This window comes from Fukomys damarensis, unplaced genomic scaffold (genome assembly GCF_012274545.1).
Source record: "Fukomys damarensis isolate Sample0158 unplaced genomic scaffold, DMR_v1.0_HiC HiC_scaffold_17, whole genome shotgun sequence".
Taxonomy (NCBI): domain Eukaryota; kingdom Metazoa; phylum Chordata; class Mammalia; order Rodentia; family Bathyergidae; genus Fukomys; species Fukomys damarensis.
The window spans coordinates 70510528-70525842 of record NW_022900929.1 but is presented as its reverse complement, the minus strand read 5'-3'; the positions used below and the strand labels follow the sequence as shown (position 1 = coordinate 70525842).

Below are 15315 nucleotides of genomic sequence, written 5' to 3'. Positions count from 1 at the left end.
CGGCGCAGCGGAAGGAGGGGCGGGCGGGAGGCCTGACAGGTCCGCCCCTGGTGTGCGACAAGGGCCCTTCTCTTCCAGGTCCCGCCGCCCAGCGCTGTCCGTCCTCCCTGACTTCGGAGGCTCGTTTTAAGGCGATGTGAAAATCCACTGTGAGACGATGGAGAAGTATGAAAAAATCGGGAAAATTGGAGAAGGATCTTATGGAGTTGTCTTCAAATGCAGAAACAGGGACACGGGGCAGATCGTGGCCATCAAGAAGTTTCTGGAACCTGAGGACGACCCGGTCATCAGGAAAATCGCCCTTCGGGAGATCCGCATGCTCAAGGTAATTGATTCACCTTTGCTTTAGGGTGGATTTTCAGGAATTGAAAAGAAACAGTCTTGTTTTGTCGGAAGAACGTGTTGGGGCCTTGGCTCCCTGTCCTTCCTCCGTGGCCTTGTAATGAGGACCCGGGAAGGGCAAATGCTGAGCGCGTTTTATCTTTCTTCCCCGTGGCTCCTCCTCCATCTCACCTGTAGACCTGAGTTTTCAAAAGCCAGGGCGCTTGATCAGTGCGGGAACTCAGTACAAGTCAATTTTGCCAGCATTCTGGAAATTTAAACTCCTAGGCCGTTTGCTATCGGCGTTCTGGGTCCATTGAGAGAATTAGTCATTTGTCTGTCCTCAAACTTCGAGAAAGGCAGCAGGATTGTGTTACACATGACTTGTACCTACTGAGAGCAGCGGTCTCTGTAAAGCGGTGAAAGGATCGCTCCTTCGTGCACATGAACCCTACAGAGCATGATATGGGGGGTCCGTACGAGCTCAAGAGTACCTTCCTCTGAGGAAAGAGGCTTCTTCTACAAGTTCCTGTGCAGATGCAACCCGAATCCCAGAGTGTGGCACGGGATGAATGCAGGCGGGTTAAGTCTGTCTCAGCTAGGGCTGCGGTGCTCCGCCCGGGTGACCAGCTGGCTGACAAGGGAGGGGTGCGTCAGTCAAATAGGAGGGAAGCATCCTGGTTTGCTCCTTTCCCCGAATCTCCATTTTCTCCGGGCCCCTCTGCTGAAGTTTTCCCCTGGATTAAGTCTGGGGTCATTTTTAGATGAGGACCTGAATGGGAAGTGGCAAGCTTTGGATAAACTAAAATGACAGGATTAAATCCCAGCATTCTGGGAGGCTGAAGCAAGAGGACTGCAAGTTCAAGCCGCGCCTCGGCAACTTGGTGACTTAGGGAGATCCTGTCAGAAAATGAAAAAATAATAAGGGGTGTAGCTCAATATGAAGGCCTGCGTCCAGTCCTCAGCATGGGGAGAAAAAAGGGTGGATAATAGGAAAACTTCTGTCTTTAGCTATCAGGATGTTATCTCTTCTGAGAAGACCTCTGCTCCCCTGGGAAGGGTGAGACCAGCAGGGTTTGCCCATCCTGCGGCCTGGACCACTCTGGCTTCCGCCTCTGCACTGGGGCTCGGCTGACAGCATCTTCTCGTTCATGGGCTTTCCCTAGAGGAGAAGGTGCGATTCCAGTACCCACCCCAATCTCCCCTAGGGATGGACACAACGCCTCCCACACACTGTGCAAGTGCTGTGCCATGGAGCTGCATCTCCAGTCTCACAACTGCCCTTAAAAGAGCCAGGAGAGCACACTTTTTCCTAGAACAACAGTGCTCTTTTTCTGACTCCAAAGGTCACCTGTGATGAACGTTCATACCCCTTGGGTGTGATGTGAATCTTTCCTCTGTAACTCTGTATCTACAGGACTTAGGCACACACCAGACTTCAGATAAATGTTACTGTTGCACTGAAAACAAAGAGTGAACAAAATAATCTCGAGAAATCAGGAAGCCAGACTTGCAGTGGAGTGCTCTGTGTTCCCAGCCGAACCCCCATGTGCTCTGGACATTGAATTAGGTGGAACGGATTCCAAAGCATGCAGGCCCCATTCTGAATCACGTGCACAGCTGTACACACCCAGTCTGTGAGGTGTGGGCCTTCAGCCCTAACTGTTCAAAATTCTGAGATTTCCCTAGCATCTCATAGGTATTTGATGAATATTTGCTGAATGCGTGAAGTGAAGGTATGTATGTTAAGTGAGGTCGTCTTTTCTCCATTGAGTTGTCCAGTAAATACTCAAAGAGACCCCATAGTGCCCCCAAACAATGATTATGCAAAGTTGTACACAGCCAACTCTGGGGAAGGAGGTGAGGTGAATTTCCCCTGGATTCTCATTCCTCATATTCCGAGGTCCCAGTAGGTAGGGCCTGTGTCACCCACCTGTGTCCCTGTGCCTAACAAGAACTCTGGGAAGAGGCAGGTTTAAGCTGCTCGTGGTTAGGGAGACACAGGGCATTAGGGGCAGACCATTGTCCTGGGAAAAGGTGCTAAGGTAGAAAGCTCAGTTCCCTGAGGGACACAGGTAATAATCCTGTCTTGGCTAGGATGCCTGTGGGTAAAGAGGCAAGGAGTGAGGGAGGCGGGAAGCTGGGATCCAGTAGGAGGGAGAGTGAAGTTTCTTGGAACCCAGGCCTAGCCCTGGAGAAGGGGCAGCTGAGGACACCTTCCATTCCAGCTGCCCTGGAGGCTTGGAGCAGAGCCTCTGAGAGCAGGAGACTGAGGAGGTCCAGGCAGTGTTAGGGCCCAGCTGAGCTGAGGCTCAAGGCAGCGCTCCAGTGCCAGGGGAAGAGGCAGGTGCCCCCGGGATGCCCCCCTTCTGCAAGGACACAGAGAGAGGCAGGTTGGGCCGGAAGTGGGAGGCTGGGAATGCCGAGCGACACTTTGGTCTTCTTCTGAAAAGGAGGCTACCTGGCCAAGATTATGTTTTTTATTAGAAAGTTGTCAGCTGCAGATTTTTTAGATTTCATGAATCAGTGTCATTTCAGAAAAACTTTTCTGATTGGGAAGCTGTTAAGCTTTTTAATTTTTAATTTTTGCAGTGCTGGGAATCAGGCTTCTCCCAAACTAGGTGAGCCCTCTGCTGCTGAGCTCCAACCCCACTCCAGTGAGAATTTTTAAAAACCCAAACCCAATCACGATTTTAATAAAACAGCTATGGTGGGGATTTAGCTTAGTGGCACCACGCCTGCCTAACAATCACAAGGTCCTGAGTTCAATCCTTGGCACCAACCCCCCCCAAAACAAAAAAACAAACAAACAAAAAAAAACCAAACTACTGTTTCTATCACTTCCTAAAGGAAAGGACATTTTTAATACTAAAATAAGAAAAGAAAGCCAGGCATGGTGGTGCATGCCTGTAATCCCAGCTCCTCCAGAAGTTGAGACAGGAGGATATTGAGTTTGAGGCCAGCCTGGCGACTTAGTGAGAACCTATTTCAAAATTTTTTAAAAAGGGAAGGATTGTCTCTCAGAGGCAGAGAGCTTGCCTGGCATGTACAAGGCAAGTACCGCAAGAAAGAGAGAAAGGAAGGAAGGAAGGGAATGGGAGGAGGGGAGAGGAAGGGGGGCAATTTTACAAAGAAAAAGCACAAGCCTAGCATAGTAGTACACACCTATAATACCAGCAGTCTGGGAGGCTGAGGCAGGAGGAGTGAAAGTTTGAGCCCACCTAAAGCAATTTAGGGAATTATTGAGACTTTGTTTCAAAAATAAAAAAGAAAAAGAAAAGACTGGGAATGCAGCCCAGTGGTAAGGCCCTGGATTCAATTTCCAGTATTGAGAAAGAAGTAAAGAAAGACCGAAAGAAAGGCACAGCTCTTCCCAAGAGAAAGTAGTTGGCATCTGTAAACAACAGCTTGATTCCCAGAGTCCAGTACATACATGCATTTCTTTGGTGTATGTGCATGTGTGTAATTGTATGTGTGCATGTATCATTGCTCTTTTCCCCCTTGGGCCACTACCCATTAATGAAAATAGTGACGTTATTTGTTCAGTGCATCCTCAATCCCATGACAGTACACCCTGTGTCTGGAAATAGAAAGATCCCCCACATCAAGTGATGTCCTATTGTAGGATCTATGTCCAATATAACAAGCAAGATACCAGAGCTACAGTACTGATTCCCGGCAAGGAGCTAGTCTTGGATTTTATATTACAATAGAATCTGGTTTCTATCTAACCTCAAAGAATTCATATGTATGTTTTCCAAACTCTTAACAGCTTAAAGCAATGTCCAGTGGTTGCTACTAGACTCTTTTAAAAGCTATACTTGTTTCTTCTTAAGCAAGCACAATCATGAGAGTAAATTGTCCAGCAATTTTTTAAAAATCTCATTATGTTGTCTAGGTTGAAACTCCTGGGATTAAGTGACCCTCCTGCCTCAGCCTCCCAAGTGCTGGGACTATAGGAGCATGCCACCCCCGCAAACTGGGGAGTTTTTAAGGCTGCAAATCTACAAAGCTTCATTTTTAGCATGAAGGTGTAGCTATGCATTGGTAACATGGGTGATAATTGTTATCGAGACTTTTTTTTTATATCTTCACTATTGGACAATGAACCCAGGACCTCACATGCTAGGCAAGCACTCTAGTGCTGAGCTACAGCCCCAGCCTTTTAAAAAATTATTTTGAGACAGACTCTTGGTAAATTGCCCAGGCTCGCCTCAGACTTGTGGTCCTCCCCTCGCACCTTCCCAAGTACCTGGGATTATAGACGTGCAGCATTATGCTCAAATAAAAAACCTATTTTGCTAAAATTTTTGGTTGTTCTTGCTTCAGGGCCCTATTGGAATAACCCAATTGTGAAGCAATGATCAGAGAGGTAGTTGGAGAGGTGGTAAGCAAATCATCAGATTCTAGATTTTCCTGAGAGAATAGCACATAGGAGTCTGAAGGTTGGATGAAAAAATCAACAATGATTCTAAGGTTTTGGGGCTGGGGACAGAGACCGGTGGTGAAGCCCTTGCCTAGCATTGCCAGCGGAATCAATCCTATAGAGAGAACTTGATATCGGAGAAAGAGAATGGCTGTAGCCATGACCTGGAATTGCTAATCTAGACCATGATCAAAACTATGTACAATAGCGTAATAAAAGACCAGTTCATGTCCCTTCTAGGAGTGTATGCTGCCTCTTACTTGGAATGCTGCTAGCTACTTTACACACGCTATCTTTAATCTTCCTTATAACAGGACCTGCACCTGGCTCCAAGATACCAGTAGGTGTAGGTCTTCTTTCACCAAGGGATATGACATCCCTGATTTGCATGTAACATATGAGCCCGGCAGGAAAGAATTCAACCCCTTCTATAATTTATCATTAAAGATATTTCGGGTGGGGGTGGGGTACAATGATCATGCGAAAAGCCAGAATACGCAGAGGGACACGGTCTCCAAAAGAAAATCTCCTTAAATCTAGAAGTCAGGCAGGGTGGGCTGCAGTCCTCACAGGCCCTGTGGGAGAAATGGACACTGATTTTTCATAAAGCTGGTGGGTGTGCTTGTACCCAGCCCAGCCCCCTAGGGAATATCTGAGTCCAGGAGTAAAGGACGGAGTGGTTCAAAATGAACCCAACCCAAACAACTCAGAATAATCGTGGTTTGTTTTTGGTTTTGGTTGTTTGTTTTGTTTCATTTTTTTACCAAAACCCCAAGTCTTTCTACTGCAGAATTTTTCTTCTGTAGAATGGAAATGGTAGAACTATTGGAAGAGAAAGGAGAGAATTCCAACCAGAAGTGGCGGCAAGAGTGGATGATCTTGGAGGAGTTGGAGGTCAAGGACAGTACTGTGTCACTATCAGTACCAGGGTGACCGTCTGCCCACAGTGAGTGGAACAAGGGACATTACAGTAGCTCACGTCAACCTCAGGCAAGACCTGGAAGTATCAGCAGCTAAGATGTAGAGGAAGCTTGCCCTTCGACGATAAGAAGGGAAAGAGAGGCAAGTAAGGAGAAGGAGTGGCACTTCTCATTTGGCAGGTAGGGGCTGGAGACCCAGTCAGCTCGGGCAGACTGCTGAGGGCATTACCTAGGATGCACCAGTGGCACCAATAACGACCCTAGAAGGCAGGATTGTTATTCCATGTGCAAATGGACTCAGGGTGGTTAATGATTTGCCAAATCCTCCTGGTCGGGAAGCTGGAATGCAGGCGCAGTCTGTCCATCCCGCGGCAATCCTGCTGCTTTGACACAGCAGAGCTGGAGTGTTACGCCAGGTGTTGCCCTGAAATTCTGGCTCCTCAGAAGTCATTCCTCCGGTCCTCCCACAGCCTTCCCTGGGAGCCTCATGACTTCCATGCAAGTCTCACTGAACGGCAGCCCTTCCCATATTCATTTCTGTAACCCTGTACTTTATTTCCAAAGGCAAAACTCATGGTGCTGCCAACAAAGATGAGAGTGAGCACAAGGAGGTGTTCATTTGAAGCCTTAGGGTGAATGGTATGACAGAGGGTGCAGCTCTGTGCTACAACTCTTGCCCAGCATGCAGGAGGGCCTGAGTCAGTGTCCAGCACTGAAAGAAGTTACAGCAATTACCATACAGTACATGCATTCTTTTGTTCTCTATTTTTTATTTTTGTACATTAGTACAAGTATTTCTTTTTTTGGTACCCAGGATTGAACTCAGGCCCTTGCACTTGGGAGGCAGGCGGTAGAACCACTGAGCCAAACCCCCGGCCCAGTACAAGCATTCTTAATGAGAACAGTATCACTCTCGGAATGAAAAGTGGTTTTTGGCGGTGGTAGGCACATCTAACCTTTTTATTGTATGAAGCACAGATATTCATACAGTGCACGTCCAGGTACCTGATGTTTGTGGCATTACAGTTAAAGATTTTTAGGGGGATAGAAATGAGAAAAGGTACCTGGGGTGTGAGTAAGGAGACTGTTGAGTGAGTACCGTGTGCCGGAATCGTGGCCTCATTTGACCTTATTCACCCTGAAAAACACTAACCTGCAGAAGGCTCCGAGTGGCCCTTTCTTCCTTCTCCTCATCCAGTAGCCTTCCAGGGCAATGGCCAGGTGGTCACAGGAGCTGTGGGCGGGGCTTTCACAAGGTCGGTCGGTGACCTTGGGCAGGCTCTCCTGCCTCCTGGGTCCAGCCCTCCTTTCCCCAGGATTTATGTCTTTGTTTGCTTCTGCTTCGCTGACTTTCTGATAAGGGGAACAGGGTCCTCTTGGGCCAAAAATCTACCAGTGGTCAGGTAGCCTCAGGCACGCAAGAGCAGAAAAGTAAAGGTCAAAGGAGCTACAGCACAGGAGAGAGAGAAAGACAGAGAAGCACAGGCTGGAAGGCAGAAGGGTGGGATGTGAACCCAGGTCACCTACAGCAGCAGGTGCTAAAGCCCAGGAGGCTTGCTGCCTGCAGACAGCAGACCAGAAATACATGGGTGACATTATGTTCTGGTGACAGGCTGCACAGGTGTAGCAATGGCCAACCTCCTTGTGATCCAAAACAGAGCATTTATTAAGCGCTTCACTGAAGGTGCTCCGTGCCAGGGTGCTATTCTACTAAACACTACCAAAGCACCGTCATGTAAATGCTCCCCACATTAGCATCTAATTAGAGCTTTCCTAAGTTCTAGAGGTGTCTGCTGGCCTAGTGTTAGTTGGAGCATTTCCCAACTCCATAAACCCTCAGTGGGAAATCCTGTGGAATCTGTAAGAATTTAGTCCTGGCAAAATAAAGACATAGAAAAAAGAACTTGGTCTGCTGTTGTTAGAACAGTTCTCATTTCTAGGTCCCTTCTCTTCAAACGGTTCGATTGGCTTGTTGAAGCGGAGCAGTGAGCTGCGTCTATCGGTCGTTTGAGCCGTTTTCGGCATTCTGTGTCATGGACAAGAGCAGATCCCAAGGACAAGGGTCTGTGGGCTCTTGGGTGCCTCAGTGCGCAGCTGGCCATACAGCACGACCAGGAGCGGTGGAGGCTTGGGTGGCCTGGAGCCCTCGTGTTTCCTCCCAAGCACCCAGGGTGCTAGATTTTCAGAGGTTTTTTAAAGAGCCAGAAATCAGAAATGTATTAAACTCTTCTGACAGTTTTTCCTACAGCTTTATATTTTGAGGAAAATTCAAAATATATAAAAGTAGAAAGGTTACTTCAGTGTATACCTCTATTAGATTGATTCATCAACCCCCAAATGTCACTGCATTCCCCCCTCTCCCTCTCTCTCTCTTTTATTGAGCCACCTCCCTAAGTATTTAGCATGAATCCCTCGAACAAACATTCTTCCTCATGACCATATTGTGATTTCCACACTTGAGAAACTTATCATTCATTCAGTACCGTTATCCAATATACAGCCTGTGCTCAGATTTCTCCCATTGTCCCAATAATAGCTATATACGTAATTTAAAAGATATAAAAACTAATTTATAGTTAGTTTATAGGTGTACATATATGTATGTGTGTATATAGATTACAAATTCAAATTCACATGTAAACACACACATATAAAGCTTTCACCCAGGGATCTTAGTATCCACTGATGATACCTTCCTAAATCAATTATAACGTTATTATGTTATCTTTCTATAATCTTCCTACTCAGACATTGTCATCTTTATGTAAAAAAAAAATCTTCCCTTTACCCTTACGCCGACTCTTACTTTTTAGTGTCACTGTATTCATGAACCTTTTAACGCACAATGCACACACTGTCATCATTGTCATCATTCTGTTTTTATTCTCGAAGTGTCATGCATTTGGCCACCTGGGGCTCTGTCGATCCTGCTCATCGTCCTGACAGATGCACATCACCCTTGGAGCTCTTCTTTACTATCCAGATGACAACAAAAAGTCCCAGGCGCCTCCTACCCTAGCCCCATGGTCAGTCATTTCTCCAAGGACCCCTGGCTCCTTTGAGTGACAATAAGATCTCCTGATCTAAAAATATTGACATACTTTTTACAGATTTTAAACTAAAAGGCAGACCCAATAAAACACATGTGCACATGCTGTTTGGCTTGCAGCTGCCATTCCAGCCTTTGGATTCATGCAGATGTTCTCACCAGAGCCAAGCAGAGATCTGGCCACTGATAGCCATTACTAATGCGCTGTGTAGTGAAATGCTAGGAGTTTATGTAAACTGGTTGTCAATAGCCCAGAAGACAGCAGATCATTTCCATGCTCACAGTGGCAGAAACCAAACAATCCCTTATCATCGTCTCTCTCTGTTTGCTCAGCAAGTAAAGACTTGTTTAATTATATTTTTACAAGATAATGTACAAACAGCAAATAGTAACAGACTGTTTTGTTTATGGGAAGTTGTTTTTGGCTTAGCTTACACTGTATTTAGCTAAAACGATTGTATTCCTGCTGCGTAGTGAACTCCTAAGTGATAAAGCTGTCATACAAATACTTCAGAGACTAATGAAGCAGAGATCCACAGGTTGGCTCACTACCTGCTGAAAGAAGCCCAGTGTGTAAGGAGATTAACCACCTGCCAGCAGCCCTGCTCACACACACAGCCTGCCACACACCTAGGCTCTAGAAAATAGTGTCACAGTGCAGGAGGAGGCAGAATAAGTGATTTTTGTAAAGATTTACTTTAAAGTGAGAATAACTGTACATTTTGGGGGTACAATGTGATGTTTGATACATGTTTGCATTGTGGAATAATCGAATCAGGGTAATTAGCATATGTGTCACCTCAAATACTTATCATTCCTTTATAGTGAGGACATTTAAAATCCTCTGTTTTAGATATTTTGAAATATACATTAATAGGTATAGTCACCTTGCTTTGCAGTAGAACACCAGAACTTTAAAAAAATGATTTTATAATTCACCTATTGATTTTTTTGCCATTTAAATTATTTTTATTTCCAAACAAAAAGGTTTCTGCATAGATAGCTTATGTTACATATAGTCATTAATAAACATTTAAACCATGCTAGAAGGTAGTAATTTTTATATAGATGTCTTTAAATTTTTTTTTTTTAGTGTTTTAATTCACCTTTATATTTGGCAGCACTGATGTTTTAGGCTACAAATTTGCTTTCAACAGGCATACTTTCTTGCTAATTATTAACCTTCTTTATTGCTTATTAACTTTAAAAGCCCTTTAGCAAAAATACTGTTGGATAAAATTGCCTGGCTGGAAAAATCTTTGAACTCCTCTCTCTAGTGTGAAACAATGGAAGGTAGGAGTTTCTCAACCAACTGATGCTGTCAACCACACATAAAAACCAAACAAACGATTAGTGTTGTAACCATCTGAGCATTGCTGTTTTCATTTTTGGCTGTGTCAGTGTTGTTTTTCACCGTGATGGCAGCTGCAGTATTCCTTTTTTTCTGGCATGTTTCACATACTTTATTAGTCAATAAAATGGGTCAAGCATCCACTATGTGCCTTGCTGGCCTGGTCCAGGTTTTGAGAGGGATCCAGAAGAGATCCAGCCCTGGTCTCTTGCCAGAGGGCCAGCGTGGCACATTCTGTTCCCTCGGTGTGGCATTGCAGCCAGCCTTGGGTGAACCTCGGGCCATTCTGCTCTCCCCATGGTGATTCCGGCACATCTCCTGTCCTTTCTTCCTCCATGCCACATGAACTAATTGAAACTGCCCAGTAGGAAGATTCACGTCCACTATTGCCCACAGGACTGTGGCTGAGCAGAGACGGGGTAAGGTGACAGCCCTTTTCAACGAGAGCCACTCTGTGCCACCACTTTCTCCAGCTTCCTCCTCAGATGGACTGCTGGGGTTCTTGGCCCTTGGAGGAACCGTGTGGACCAAACTGCCTTTCCCAAAAGACAGAGTCACAGAGGGATTCTTCCGTAACGGCAGAAGGTTGAGGAATATTCTCCTAGAGGCTGGAGATGGTGGTGATAATTTAGATTTTGGTGGCAATAGATTTTTTTTTCCATAATGAAAGGACTGGCATTTCCTCCCAACACTGATCTGTTAACTGGCCCTCTGAAGTAACATTAAAATATTTTTCTTGGTTGTACAACACAGTGATAGAACTTTTACAAATCATTTTAACCCATTTGTATGATAAAATAATATATGCTTATTTTTATAAAAACCCAAAAATAAAAATGTGAAGGTACAGAAGAAGAGAAAGTAAAAAAAGCGAATCTCTTACCCTTCACCGCCCATTTTATCCTGAAAAAAACATGGCTTCTCATGTATCATTCTAGAAGTTTTCTTTCCCTATTGAAAGGTATATATTACCTTCTGAAAATCATATATAAGTGCCATCATATTGTAGATATTGTTCTGTAACTTCCATTTTATATACTTAATAGTATATCTTGGACATGTTTGAAGTTGACACGTAAAGATATGCCTCATTCTTTTTAACAGCTGCATAATAGTTCATCGTTTCAGTATTCTATAAAGACTTACAGTTGATTTCTCCAATTGCCATTACTGGACACTTGGGTTTTTCCACTAGTCAGGCGTGAAGTTTCACATGAAGTTTAGCCTGCCTGAGAGAATACACGGGCATGGGAAATGTGAGTTCCGCAAGCGGTTCATTGTCAGTGCTGATGAAAGACTTCACTCCTATTTCCACTCCGAGTTTTAAGACCTTCTAGCTGCTCAAGTTACAGCACTATGGTGGCTGCCAGTTCAGTGCATATGTCCCCAGAAGGCTTGATGAATACCAGTTCCCTCGTTCTGGTAGGATGACTAGTTTTAGTATGAGGTAGATAGTAAGTAGAGCCTGTGGCCATGTCCTAATTTTCACACCTCCTTTGCTGGGAAAGCACTGAGCCCTTGGATTGTGGTATAATCAGGAAAGGCAAAGCCTACCTCTAGATCCATTCCAGAAGGGCGGGCGCCTACCCTGTCCACATAGTGGCCGGTTTCCATAAGGAAGCCCCTGTTAGCAGAGGCTCAGTTTGAGCTTTGTGGCTGGCAGGTTGGATACTCGGACCAGCCTTGCAGAGAGACAGCTAGTGCTATTGGGCTGTGCCTAACCATCATCCCTGCATCCATGGCCATTCTGTGCAGGAGTGGATTACACAAGCCCTGGGGTGTCCCAAAACAGAGCAGAAAACACTCCCCAGAAAGGACACCTGGCTGCCTGTTTGCCCACTGCCTTCCCCGGAGTAGACACGCTCTGTGGACCCAGGAGCCTCAAGCTCTGCATTCACTCCCACGAGTACAGTTTATGTCCCTTTTCCAAATAAGTTGTCAGTCTTGCTCCTTCTGGACTCTTAACCAAGTGGACACACGGCTGGCCACTGCCCACGGCCCACACGTATCTCAGGTCCTTTCTTCCTGCACACACAGCCACCGAGTGCACCTCCTGATGCTGTGCTCGGTGTGGATCGGCTGGGCCTGCTGCCAATGCCAACTGTCAGCCTGTGCACCCCCAGAAACTGAAATTGGAGACAAGGGACCGGGTGTCTGTGGCTTCTTTGGAGAAGTGATACCGCAGCGCAGGACTGGGGGACAGGAGCGCGGGGAAGGAGGCAAGAAGGCCTCGGGCACTTAGGAGTACAAGGTGCTGGTCTGAGAGCACCCAGGACTGATTCTTAGTAGGGAGAGGGGGCACATGGCTATTCTCTGCTCCCGGTGAGTGTTAGGTGAATGTTAGCTCATGAGGATCCGGCAAGAGTGTGTGTGTGTAACTGGGACCTAGAATCAACTCCAGAAATTGTAAAGGCTTATAAAAAGAACATTTTGCTGGGACGCATCCCACTTTGTTAACTTCAATTTCCATCTTTTTGGTATTTACCACAGTGGTGGGAGAAGAATGTTTGGGAAAGGAAAACAGGAAATACCCCTTGAGAAAATGGTCTGTTGTGTTCCCCTAAAGCACAGACAAGGGATAAACACCCCTTGCTCTCACCACAAATAACATAGATCCAGGAACCCTTGACATGGAGGGATGGGAGGCACCAGAGGTGCACACCAGCCGGTCTAAAAGCACGTGGCCACTGAGGACCCTTTGGAGAACACAAACCCAACACAATCCCCTTCAGGGGCCAGGCGGCTGCTGGAGCAATGATTCAGTCCCACAGATAAACATACTTCTTCTTATTTGTCATAAACTATGCAGTCATCTCTATCAGCTGTACATTTCTCCATTTCCATAAAACATGGGCACAGTAAATATTTCACTTTATCTCAAATATAAGAAATGAATAATGCAAGAGTAGGGAAAGGGCCGCTCCCTTGGTGACCGTGTCAGGGAGCACCAGGAGTGGTGGGCACAGGTGGTGAAGGACGGCACAGGGCTCCTGGAAAGTGGACAGCTGCCCTCAGCCCTAGCCCATTAATACCATAGCCATCCTAGGGTATTCGATCGCCAGTCTTTTCCAGAGCAACCTGGTAACCAGGATTCCAAAGGAACAATTCCTGATCACCAAATGTTGGTGACTAATACAAAGGCTTCAAAATGCTGAGGCCAAACAGTTGACCTCCAAGGACGTTGGTCCTGAGCTTATCACAACACACGGGGGGGCCAGTGAAGACGGGGGGCTGGTGACAGACCCAGGAAGGTGTCCAAGGGGGATGTGAGGCATTCTCAGCCCAAAGGGGAAACCAAGTAGAGTTCCGGTTAATTCAACAATGGCAAAAAAATCTTTTTTTTTTTTTTTTTTTTTTTTTTTAATGTCAGAGAAAATGCTTCCCCTTGGCTGTGTAATAGAACCTGTCAGTATTCAAAACTAAAAGGGAGGTGGGAATAGAACAGCTGCAGTAAGGGCAGAAACTGCGTACGTGAGAGACTAAATCTGAGCCTGAGCCGGGCGGCTTCTGGATGGAGAGCAATGGAGGCCCGTGGTGAGCAAGGCTGAGCCTGCACAAAACAGAACACCCAGAAATAGGCCTGGGCCGGGGCCTGTGGCTCACCCACTCCTACACAGGAAGGAGGGTAGCGACATGAGCCCCGGCATGCCCGTGTCATCTGCGGTTATGCAATCTGTCCCTTGCCCAGGGGTGACTTGTGTACATACTGCGTCGGCTGGGTAAGCCTGGAGCAGCGTCCCGGTGCTCGACCCTCTTCATCCCGTTTCCTTTGCGTGGTCCTGATGAAGTCTGCTCGGTACCGAAGGATGAACAGCCAAGTCCTGTGATGCAGCTGTTCCCAGGATTGGGCCTGTGGTTGCAGAGTGGTGTCCCTCCGTCACCCCTGCCCTCAGTGGAGCTGTGCAGAGCGGGGAGGGACGTGGCCGAGACATCGCGCCCATACAGTCTGGCTTCTGGTCCTCCAGAGACCAGAACTGCACCGACGCCTCTTCCGAGGCGGTCCCGTGACCGACCTGAGAAGCCGGCTGCCTCTGGGCCTCTCCCACCCGACCATCACCGCCACTTGCCTGCTAACCCCCGGCCTCACACTCCGCTGTCTTCTTGCTTCCCCTTTGACCTTCTTCCCTTCCTCTTGTTCTGCTTCCTCCTCATCCACCCCGCGTCTCGGGCTCTTTGGTTCACGCGCTCCGCAGCCTCCCGGCCTCCGTCTCCAGGAGAGCTCTGCTAACTCATAGGGCCACACACAGTCGCCCCTCCCGCCACACGAACCTCTGTGTCTGTCTGGACACCGGCCCCCCACTCCTCACCTCCAGCTCCTCGCACACCCTGACTATTCCAGTGCCCACAGAAGTCTCAAAGCAGTGCCCGCCCGGCCGTCTCGCCTGCCTCGGCCTCGCTCCCGGGTCACACACACGTCGCCTCTCAGTACTCTGCGCTGGCCTCTGCCCATGTCTGCCTCCTCCAGGCGATTCTCCACCTTGCTGCCAGGTGAGCTCTGGAGAGCCGAGATGGGCTAGGTCTCCTTTCGGAGCTTCCCTTGGCTCCCGGCCTCAATCCCCAAGGTCTCGTCTCCTGCGAGGCTCACTCAGTTGGTGCCTTAGGTTCTCTCCGCCCCCTCGGCTCCTCTGCCCTCGTGCTGGTCAGGCCTTCCTCGCCCTCAGGCTGCAGCTCGAGGTCACCTCCCCGGGCAGTTTCTCGGAGGCAGGCTCACACAGGTCTTGTTTACGGCGCGTCTTTGCTCAGTGCGTGAGTCTCTGTCGCATTCGCCCGTTGTCTCCAGTGCCCGAGCCCTGGCTGACCCTGCGCGGGTGCACTTGGAAATTCGCTGAAAATAGTAACGCAGCCAGGACGGACAGGAACGGCTTCATCTGTACCAGGGATCCGCTGCTCGGAGAAGTTTTAGGCCACCTGGGACCTTTACAACCTAGAGAGAGCTGATCGTTTCATTTGGACTGTTTATAATTTAATAGAACCTCTAATTAAGGTTTAATTTTATCTTTCTAAATTAAAATTATTCTAAACATAGGTTGGGAGATAAGTGATTAACTATAATGATGGTAGGTGTGATCAAAATATATGGCGAATGGGGTTTGTTTAAATTTTTTAAAAAAATTATTACAGTAAAAGACACACTGCTCTTAGCACCTGTCCAGAGACTCCCTCTTGGTTTAAATCCACTTAATCTCATCATTTTTGCCACTTTCTGAAGCAGTTCTGGAAGCCCTCTTTCACCAGTGTCTTTGCAAGG

At 47.2% G+C, this 15315-nt stretch overlaps 1 protein-coding gene across 2 annotated transcripts in view; it reads left to right on the top strand.

Annotated features, from left to right (window-relative positions):
- Positions 1–25: 25 nt before the first annotated feature.
- Cdkl1 (cyclin dependent kinase like 1) overlaps positions 26–15315 on the top strand; it is a 53760-nt gene continuing 38470 nt past the window's right edge. The window contains exon 1 of one of the 2 annotated variants that reach the window (XM_010632584.3): positions 26–325. In XM_010632584.3, the coding sequence (XP_010630886.1) occupies positions 168–325 (158 nt within the window). In that variant the 5' untranslated portion in view covers positions 26–167. The remainder of the gene's footprint in view (positions 326–15315) is intronic. The other variant, XM_010632585.3, reaches the window with a different exon arrangement.